The following is an 11,447-nucleotide window of genomic DNA, read 5'->3' as shown; positions in this document are numbered from 1 at the left end:
GCCGCTGCCTCGTGGTCGACATACCAACGACGACCACCCTGAAGTCGGTCTAATTGAGAAGTGTCTGCGGTTAACCACAACGTTCTACTTGGGATCAAGAGGTTAACCAGCAGCACACTTCTTTTCTGGGTGGCCATTCGTTCGGTAGCTTTGTTCGGTCAAAATAGTCATTTGTACGGTTATGGGCTATGGGAAACAGCCATTATATGCACGGAGAGCCAAATAAACAAATCCACCATAACAGACAAATGGATGGTTTTGTCACACGACTCCCCCTTGTGGGTCACTCCGGCAGACCCGGCTTGACCCTTTGGCGGGTCAACTTGGGGATGACCGGACTAGGAGGAGGTGGAGACGTCGGTTTGCCGTGATAGCCCATCGGCATTCCCGTTCAGCTTACCGGGTCTGTAGCTGATAGTAAAATTGTAGGGCTGTAGTGCCAAGCTCCATCTCAGTTGTCTCCCATTGTCTCCTGAGACCCGGTTAAGCCAAACGAGGGGGTTATGATCAGTCACCAGGAAAAACTCTTGCCCATATAAGTAGGGACTTAACTTTTTCAATGCCCAGACAAAAGCCAAACATTCCTTTTCCACTGCCGCATAACTCACTTCTCGGGGTAACAACTTTCGACTGAGATATGCGACTGGGTGCTCTCCTCCATCCTCCCTGACTTGGCTCAACACAGCCCCCAGTCCATACATGGAAGCATCTGTGTGGACGAGAAAGCGTTTGTTAGGGACTGGGGCAGCCAAGACAGGGGCATTTACAAGAGCTTGTTTCAGTGCCTCGAACGCAGCTTCAAGCTGGAGACCACAGGACCTGCTTAGGCAAGTTCTTCTTAGTCAGGTCGGTCAGGGGCTTAGCAATAGTGCTATAGTCTGGGACAAAGTGTCGGTAGTACCCTGCTGTCCCCAGGAAGGCTAACACTTGGGTCTTAGTGATAGGTGTGGGCCAGTTAGCCACCGCCTCTACCTTAGCTGGCTCCGGTCTCTGGCTCCCACACCCCACTCTGTGACCCAAGTATTGCACTTTAGCCATGCCTAGATGGCACTTCTCTGGCTTCAATGCCAGGCCAGCGGCCCAAATTTTATCCAGTACCACCCCTATATGCACCAGGTGTTCCTCCCAGGACTCACTGTAGATCCCAATATCATCCAGGTATGCACAAGCAAATTCCTGAAATCCATCGAGGAGCCTATCCACCATACGCTGGAAGGTAGCCGGGGCATTCTTCATCCCAAATGGCATGATCATAAACTGGTACAAGCCAAATGGGGTGACGAAGGCCGACTTGGGGATAGCATCCTCGGCCAGGGGAATCTGCCAGTAGCCCTTACACAGGTCTATGGTGGTCAGATAGCGTCCCCTGGCAATACGATCTAATAATTCGTCTACCCGGGGCATTGGGTAGGTGTCAGTGGTGGTCCGCTCGTTGAGTCGCCTGTAGTCCACACAGAACCGGGTGGTCCCATCTTTCTTAGGCACCAGGACTACAGGCGAAGCCCAAGGGCTATCGGAGTGTTCGATGACCCCAAGCTGGGTCATCTCCTGTATCTCCTTCCGCATTCCTTCTCGGACTGCTTCAGGGCTGTCGCAGGGGGTTCTGTCCAGGGGTCTCTCAAGAGCTTATGTACAGCTAGGGTAGTGTAGCCGGGCTCTTGGGAGAACGTCACCTGCTTCTCCCACAGAAGCTGTCTTGCCTGTCCCTTCTCTGTGGGGCTCAACCTGTCCCCTAGCTGTACAAGGCTAGTAAGGTCAGTCTGGGAGTCCCTCTCTAGCAAATCGGGTAAGGGTAAACTCTCTGTATCATCTGCAGCCGGGGCACATACTGCAGCTACATTCTCTGGTCTCTCCTGATACTCCTTTAGCATGTTCACATGAATGGATCGCTGGATCCTTTCATCTGAACAGCTGGCTATAAGGTAGGTAGTATCACACACCTGAGCTAACACCTTATACGGGCCCTGCCAAGATGCTTGCATCTTGTTCGCCTTCACAGGTTTGAGCACTAACACTTTCTGCCCAACCTGGAAGACCCGCTGCCGGGCACCCCGATTGTACCATCTCCCCTGGGCCACCTGGAGGTTCTCTCTTACCATCAGAGACAGTTTTTCCATGCGGTCCCGGAGTTCCAGGACATACGGTCCCTTCCTGCTCTGTCTCCCCCTCCCAGTGTCCTCTAATGAGATCTAGGGGTCCGCGGACCCTTCTCCCATAAAGTAACTCAAAGGGGGAGAACCCAGTAGATTCCTGGGGCACCTCTCTGTAAGAAAACAACAGATGAGGCAGGCAGGAATCGCTCCCAGTCTCTGCAAGTGTCAGAAAAGGTCCTTAACATCTGTTTAAGGGTGCCATTAAATCGCTCGCAGAGACAGTTAGTCTGTGGATGGTACGGGGAGCTAAGTATCGGTTTAATGCCGCATACCCTCCACAGTTGCTGGGTGAGCACAGCGGTAAATTGGGTTCCCTGGTCGGAGAAAATCTCGTTAGGAAACCCGACCCTAGTAAAAATCCTAACCAGGGCATCAGCAACTGTTTCTGCCTCTATGTTAGACAGCGCTACTGCCTCTGGATAGCGAGTGGCATAGTCCACCACAGTGAGAATATATTTCTTACCGGATGGACTAGCTCTGGCCAGTGGACCCATGATGTCAATGGCTATGCGGGCAAAGGGCTCCCCAATGATAGGCATAGACATAAGCCTAGCTCTTGGGTGGTCCCCCCGCTTTCCTACCCGTTGACAAGTGTCACACATGCTACAATATATCCGCACAGCCTGATTAAAATTTGGCCAAAAGAAGTTCTGCATGATCCTATAGGCTGTGCAGCGGGACCCTAGATGTCCAGCTAATGGAACATCATGCCCTATCCGCAGAATCTCCTGCCGGTATTTTGCGGGCACCACCAGCTGTCGATTCGGCGGATGGGCAACACTTTTCTGGGATGGTTTAGGGATCCTATATAACCTGTCCCCCACCCACTCATACCGCTCCCCATCTTCTCCTTCCTCTCCAGTATCTGCCCGGTCTCTATACTTCCGGAGAGTCGGATCTGCCTGGGTTTCCCTCCAAAACTCCTCTGGGGAATCCCAGCTAACAAAGGTCTGTCCTAGGGTATCAGCCGGGGAATCGGGTCTTACCTGGGTCTCAGCAGCAGGTGGGCTGGTTCCAGCAGCACAGGTCTGTGCATGGGTAGTAACTGGGTTGACATCAGCAGGTCCCATTGGAGCATAAGCGGACACCAAAGGGGCCAAATCATTCCCGAGCAAGACATCAGCAGGCAAGTCTTTCATAACCCTTTCACATGTCTTTCATAACCCTTTCACATGTCCAGAGCTCACTCCCCAGTCCAAATGAACCCGGGCAACAGGCAGACGGAACACGGCGCCTCCTGCTACCCTCACTGCCACAGTATTTCCCGTATGCTGGTGTTCGTAGACAAGGTTCTTTTGGAGCAGGGTCATAGTGGCTCCGGTGTCCCTCAGACCAGTGACCACTTTGCCGTTCAGTTTAACTGTCTGCCTGTGCTGCTGGCGGTTATCCTGCTGGGCTGCTTGCACTGGGTCTGCCTCGTGTAGGATACCCCAAAATTCCTCCTGCTCTAGACAGTGAGCGGAAGGCTGGGGTGGCTGCTGATTTCCTCCGGCTGGTCTCCTCCACGACTGTGCTTGGTTAGCATTATTCAATGGGCACTCTGGTCTCTTGTGCCCCAGTTGTTTGCACCCATAGCACCGGATCTGCTGAGAGTAATCCCGGGCGTTGAATCGGGCTGGCTGAACATAATTGTTCGCTGGTGGCATTGTGGGTGTGCGTTGTGCTGGGGGGTGATATACGGTAGTGGTTGGAGGTGCTGCTGGTTTATATTCCACTCGGGTAGGGACCTTGGCTGCTGTCTTGTCCAGCTTCCGTGCATCGGTATATTCATCGGCCAGACGAGCAGCTTCTGGTAAGGTAGCGGGTTTGCGGTCCCTGACCCACTCTATGACTCCTGCAGGTAAGCGATCAAAACAGTGCTCCAACAAAAACACTTGCAGCACCTCTTCCCCAGTTACCGCTTGGCACCCTGCCATCCAGTGGGCTGCTGTGCGGTGTACCCTGCATGCCCACTCCACATAAGAATCGCCAGCCTGCTTGTTGGTGTCCCGGAATCGCCGCCGGTACGCCTCAGGGGTGACAGCGTATCTGGCCAAAAGGGCGTCTTTTACTGCCCGGTAACTAGTAATTTCCTCCTCTAGGATGGCCCGGAAATCCTCACTGGCCCGGCCGGATAACTTCCCAGAGAGGATAGTGACCCATTCCTCTGCGGGTACCTGGTGTAAGGCACATTGCCTTTCAAAATCCGCCAGGAACCCGTCAATCTCTCCCTCGGTTTCAACAAAATTTCGGAATGCAGCAAAGGGTACCTTTCTCCGTCCATTATTATTATGGGGTACCTCTGCTGCTGCAGTTCCTCTTCCCTGGAGCGCCTGTTGTGCTGCTACCGCTGCTTGCACCTGGACCACAATATCTGCTGCAGGGTTGGGGTCAAAGTGTGACAGCCTTATCTGGACTGCCTGGTTAAATTGTATCTCCTCGGGTGTTAAATCCGGTATGCCAGGCACATTAGCTCTCTCCATTCCCTGTGCTGCATCCATCTCTAATAATATAGAAATAATCTCTCTCTTCTTGAGATTACTCGCTGATCGTCCTCTGCGTTCCAATATATCCTTAAGAGTAGCACGCCTTAATTCCTCATACTGCATTTCCACCCTGGGATTTGTAGCTGGCCTTCTGGGCGGTGGGATTCATCCCGTCGCTTGCCACCAATTGTTACGACACTCACCGCCAGGTAGGTAAAGCCGCCGTTTAGTAGATAATCCCCCTTCTCCAGAAATGCAGTTTTAATTCAGCCGATCGTCAAACTCCCGAACGGAGCATACGAACACGGCAACTCCCGATCAGCAATCCAGTCGAACTCCTTCCACAGCTAAAAATAACGAAAGCGCTGTTCCAATAGTAATTCCCCTTCCCCACAAACGAGACAGAAGCTCCGTATTGAGGGTCAAACAAGATCTGGCTTTACTGTGGGCTACCCGCCCGTATTTATGCGGGTCTCTCACTTGGTGGACACTCCCCTAGGGGGCCAAATGGAAGTCTGTAATTACAGTAGGACAAAAGTACATTTCAGACATACAGTCACAGACTTCTCCCACAATGCATTATGTTTCCCTCCCCTCTGCCCTGGAGATAATTGGGAAGTAATGCAATTATCTCCAGGACAAAGGCACATCGCCATTTTAAACATAAACACAGAAAGTACATAAAAATATATAACTTTATAATAACCGAATATTCTACATTCGTATCACATATCCCCACATAGCCTGGATCTGAGGGCATATTATTGACGAATAGCGCTCAGATCCTATGCGTATAGTTCAATCGCCATGGAGTCAAAGTTCGTACAGTCCTTCGGTATGCGATTGACTCCATGGGAAGGCTACCTGAGGTCAGTACTTTCGTATGCAGTAAAACTCCCGAACATCCGGTGTTCGTACGTGATCGTCGAGACAGCTAAGCGACCCGTGGGTTCAGCGGTGTTCGGCAGAACGAGTGTCCATTTTTAGTTCCATGAAATCTGTGCTGAACACCGCTGGGCTTTTGTACGTTTTAAAATGGCCGCTGCCTCGTGGTCGACATAAGAACGACGACCACTCTGAAGCCGGTCTAATTGAGAAGTGTCTGCGGTTAACCACAACGTTCTAATTGGGATCAAGAGGTTAACCAGCAGCACACTTCTATTCTGGATGGTTTTGTCACAAGGAGAAATGGACATCATAATTATCCCATTATTTCTTCCCATTTACCGGGAGAGATTATCACAAATATGTTTTCACAATAACCTGTATCTGCAGTCCTACTAAGAAAGAAAAAAATAAAGCATAAATTATTCTAAGCCCTAGAAATATAGAGCAAAAAAGCAAAATAAATAAATATATAAAGATTATAATGGGCCTGGCAATTTGGATCAGAAAACGACTATATGCAACTCACTATGAATCTTTACACAGCCAATTCAATCACCATCAAATCATCACAAAAAAGCAATATATGACAGTTTCTCATCGAGTCCATTTGGGGCTAACGTTCCCAATTTTTTAATCCACCATGTTTCTCTTTGTAACAGTTGTTCTTGCCTGTTACCACCTCTTCTTGAGACTGGAACATGATCTATCGCCACACATTTTAATGATGTAAGAGGATGGCCTTTTTTTGTCGGACTTATTGTCCCTATAGGCTAGTCTAATGCTGGACCTGTGTCCCCTTATCCTTTCGCAAAGGGCAGTTTCTGTCTTAACGACATAATTTAGCCCACACGGGCAAGACAACTTATAAATCACAAAGTCAGTACGACAGTTGATCCTGTGTTGGATTTTAAATGATTGTCCTGTGTGTGGATGATTAAAACTTTTACACGGAATAAGGTGACTGCAGGTCACACAGCCTAAGCATCTTATACAGCCGTATATATTAACGGGTCAGAAACTCCTATTCGTGTGACATCGCATATTCATAGCCATAAGATACAGTTCTTGGATCTGGAAATTCTATTAGAGCAAGGAAAAATTGAATATCAACTGTATACTAAGCCGACGGACCGAAACACCTTGCTCCATTATGAGAGTGCGCACCCCAAACACGTCAAGGACTCCTTACCATTCTCTCAGTTCTTAAGAGTTATAAGAAATAATTCTGGGATTACCCGGTGCGAAGAACAAATACAGGAAAAGTACAATGAATTTGCACAAAGAGGATATACACGTAAAATACTTGATAGAGCACTTAGAAAAGCTAGGAAACACATGGCTGGGGCAGTGACACAACCTCGGAATAATAAGGCAAGAATTCCTTTTCCAATGACATATAACACGTCCACTACCAGATTTTGCCAGGCAATCACAAAAAATTGGCACATTATGGAAAATAATAAAAGCCTTCCACAGAGCTTCCGCAAAAAACATTGTTTTCTTATAAAAACAGCAAAAGTCTAAGGGACCTTTTAGTCCAGACTGATCCGATTCAAAGCTCTATGCCGGTGAATAAGAATACAAGTAATAACGGCTGTATAAGATGCTTAGGCTGTGTGACCTGCGGTCACCTTATTCCGTGTAAAAGTTTTAATCATACACACACAGGACAATCATTTAAAATTCAACACAGGATCAACTGTCGCACTGACTTTGTGATTTATAAGTTGTCTTGCCCGTGTGGGCTAAATTATGTCGGTAAGACAGAAACTGCCCTTTGCGAAAGGATAAGGGGACACAGGTCCAGCATTAGACTAGCCTATAGGGGCAATAAGTCCGACAAACTGGTCGCACGGCACTTCCGGGAAAAAGGCCATCCTCTTACATCATTAAAATGTGTGGCGATAGATCATGTTCCAGTCTCAAGAAGAGGTGGTAACAGGCAAGAACAACTGTTATAAAGAGAAACATGGTGGATTAAAAAATTGGGGACTCAATGAGAACCGGTCATATATTGCTTTTTTGTGATGATTTGATGGTGCTTGAATTGGCTGTGTAAAGATTCATAGTGAGTTGCATATAGTCGTTTTCTGATCCAAATTGCCAGGCCCATTATAATCTTTATATATTTTTTGATTTTGCATTTTTGCTCTATATTTCTAGGGCTTAGAATAATGTATGCTTTATTTTTTCTTTCTTAGTAGGACTGCAGATACAGGTTATTGTGAAAACATATTTGTGATCTCTCCCGGTAAATAGGAAGAAATAATGGAATAATTATGATGTCCATTTCTCCTCTTACTCTTTTGTCTTTTTTACCTTTCTCTAGTTAAAAAAGTGTATTGGACCATACGCTCTTTTTGACTATTATGTTGTTTAATATTTTTGAAACACTAGGCACTTATCACTTTAACGTATTGTGTGATTTTTTTTTTTTAGCACTGTTTTGCACTTTCAATAGTATGCCTTGGCACTTTGTTTGATATATTTGCATGATTTATTGATCTAACAGACCAATATCACATGTAGGAGGTTTCTTATTTTTTTGATACACTAGTATAACTGTATCCATATGGATATCTTCGTTTTGTAATACTACAACAGTATCACGGGTTCTAGTATGACTTGTATAGCTACAATTCTTATAATACTAATTTACTCACTTATATTACTATATTCTATCACATCATATTTCTCACAAAATATGAGGAACCCGGTTTAATCCCAGCGATCCCTAATGTTGGTCACAAGCACTTTTAGCTTGATTATATGGTGTTAAGTTAGTATTAATATATGGATTATGTATATGCTATATGTTGCACTTTAGGGTCCGGAATTGACCTGTGACAGCAATTATTTGCAGTATTACACTTTAGATATTGACTTCATTAAGTGTTGTTATACTAACTTTGGACATGTTTGATGCAGAAGGGATGAGAATATGATGACATTTCCCCCAAAAATGTTTTTTGATATATATGTTTATGCATGTGAGGGATGCTGGCAATCCGCTCCCCGATCGCAGGTCAGACACTTGGACCGGGGGAGTAAGCTCTCAGCACATGCGCCGGCATTTCCCTGACTACCGAGAATGCTGGCATCCAGGAAGTACACTGGAGGATGAGCGATAGACGCCATTAGCGTCATGATCTCCATGGTAATGACATCACGTGCTGACGACGTCAGCACAATTAATGAGATGCTGAATCCCGGCGGTGCCTGAACAGATGCTCGAGAGGAAGGGAGGCCAGCCTCTTACACACCTGAAATGTAAGTTCTTTTCTGATTGATGTTCTTATTTAAATTATGTGTGTTTCATTTGTTTTATGTTTGCTGTCCTGATGAAAGCTCCCAAGTGGAGCTAAAACGTCGACCTGTGGAGTAAAGTATAATTTATTTTTTTTACAAATCCTGGGAGTGCTGATTATTTTTCTTCTATATATATATATATATATATATATATATATATATATATATATATATATATATACACACACACATATCCATACTTATTTCAATTTATACTTGGCGCAAATCAGTTTTTATTTGTTTTCTACCTATGGATAATTTTCTTAAAGGTGCATTTTTCTATGAACAAAATGTATTTAACCCATCAGGTCAATAACACATTAAAAATAGAGTAGATAGCATGATATGCCAATCAATAGAGAATTGGGGACCTCTGCATTACTTAAATTAATGCATAATATATATCTTAAACAATAATCAATAATAAATTAAGAGATTTTTTTTGTAGTGTCAAGACCCTATAACATGTAATACAAAACATAAAGTGCATTGTGCCCTTAACTAAAAACATGTGTATACCTATAAAGTGTCTACTGCATATTTAGCAAATTGTGCTATGCACTGATCAACCATAGCATTAAAACCACCTGCCTAATATTGTGTAGATCCCTCTCATGCTGCCAAAACAGTTATGATGACTTAAGGCATGGCCTCTGAACATGTCCTGTAGTATCTGGCACCATTGCATTAGCAGCAGATCCTTTAAGTACTGTAAGTTGTGAGGTGGAGCCTGGATCGGATTTGTTGTTCCAACACATCCCACAGATGTGTATTCAGATTGAGGCCAAGGCAACATCTTGAATTCTTTATAATGTTCTTCAAACTATTCATAAATAATTTTGCAGTAGGTCAAATTACCTTAATGCTAGTTCACTGGTTGTCCTTCCTTGCACCACTTTTGGTAATTACTAACCACTGCATACTGGAAACACCCCTCAAGACTTGCCTGTTTGGTGATTGTAACGGGCCCCAGGTAACACGACTGTTTACCTCCGCTAATACCTTCCTTCAACCCCTCAGGAACCACTTATAGTAATGTACAGATACCCATTTCTCTCCCCCCTTCCCCAGGTAACTGGATGACACACAGTTGTGGAGGTACAACACAATTTTATTGAGCCACACACGGCTTTTATGCATAGCCCCATTCAAGCGGTCTATCCCAGGATCCTCTACACCAGGGAGCCCAAGCACAGGAACAGGGGTCGCTGTCCCTTTGTCTCCCAATTATGGAAGGTCCAACACTCAGGCGAGGGGTTTCCCACCCAGGATGACAGGGAGCTCTTCATCCCCAGAGCCTCTGTGTCTGGGAGCCAAAGCATGGGAAAATGGACTGTCTGTTTGTCTCCCAGGCACAGAAAAGCCCACCAAACTAGCCAGTGCCCAAAAAGTGTCCCCACCAAACCTCTGGCACATTCTCTGGGCAATCTCCGTTCGTGAGATCCCTGTGCTTAAACCTGCAAGGGAAGCGTCTACTTTTGAGGTACTCATTAATTATTTCCCTTGCAGTTTTACACTTATGTTGCCAGTGCGAACGTTCTAATTAATTGGTGGGAACGTTCTGATGGGGCGGTGTGGTACACCTCATTCGGAATACGAACGAGTTGGAAGCAATCCACGAATGCTCCCCCTGGCTGGCGTTCGTCTGTACAAAATGGCGGCCACCCAAGGGAGCACGCGTGAATTGCTTCCCTTGCGGTTTTGCAACTACGCTAGAGGTGAGAATGTTCCACTAGCGTTCTAAATGGGATGTCGGGGTGGTCCCCGTTCGGGAGTCGCAGGGGTTCCTTTCGTAGGAGTGCTCCGGAACGAGGAGCAGGTTCAACAGAAGAAGGGTAAAGGAAAAACACACACAGGATATTAATAAGCCCCCAAACAAATGGTTCTGCCACAGAGATGCTCTGACCAAGTTCTATAGCCATCACTATTTAACCCATGTCAAAGACACTCAGATCTTTTCGCCTGCCAAATTGTCCTACTGCTTACACAATAAATTTAAGAACCGACTGTTCACTTGTTGCATTCCTCACCCCTTGACAGGTACCATTGTAGCAATATAATCAATGTTATTCATTTCACCCTTCAGCGGTTATAATGTTGTGGCTAATCCGTGTAAGTTATGTAATGCACTCTGTATTTTAAATTACATGTGATACTCAATATACCTCACAATCTTAATTGCTAGAATATACACTAATACACATAGATAAAAAGGATAAAATAAAAAAACATAATTGTGTAATCAGGAACACAGTAAAATGAAAAGTAAATGGAGGGAGAAAAATCATACACAAATAGGGAAAATATATAGTACTGCTCATAACATGTAAGCTAACTCCTCCAAACATCTTTTACAGATGCATAGAATGACCAAAGTAGTATACACTTTTTTCAGCAGCAACAACCACAAATAAAATAAGGACAGATTCACACTTCACCTTCCACCAGTATATGCAGAAGTCTGTTTAAGGTAGGTAAGGCACTGAATATCACAAGTATGCTGTACTGCTACTGGGAGGCAGTACCTTCTACGGATGTGTGATAACGTGGTTTGCTGAAGATACGGTTTACTGGTGATATGAAAAATGGTAACTTTCTGTGAAACGCGACATTGGACATTAAGGTCCATAGT

The 11,447-nt window shown here is 45.5% G+C and overlaps 1 protein-coding gene across 1 annotated transcript in view; it reads left to right on the top strand.

Annotated features, from left to right (window-relative positions):
• The first annotated feature begins 11,393 nt into the window (after window positions 1-11,393).
• Window positions 11,394-11,447, top strand: part of LOC134609419 (polycystin-1-like protein 1) — a 201,735-nt gene continuing 201,681 nt past the window's right edge. Inside the window, exon 1 of the mRNA XM_063453095.1 lies at window positions 11,394-11,403. Coding sequence (XP_063309165.1) covers window positions 11,394-11,403 — 10 coding nt within the window. The remainder of the gene's footprint in view (window positions 11,404-11,447) is intronic.

Source organism: Pelobates fuscus, chromosome 4 (genome assembly GCF_036172605.1).
Source record: "Pelobates fuscus isolate aPelFus1 chromosome 4, aPelFus1.pri, whole genome shotgun sequence".
Classification (NCBI taxonomy): Eukaryota; Metazoa; Chordata; class Amphibia; order Anura; family Pelobatidae; genus Pelobates; species Pelobates fuscus.
Note: the sequence above shows the minus strand (reverse complement) of the source record. Positions and strands in the feature narration are given on the sequence as shown.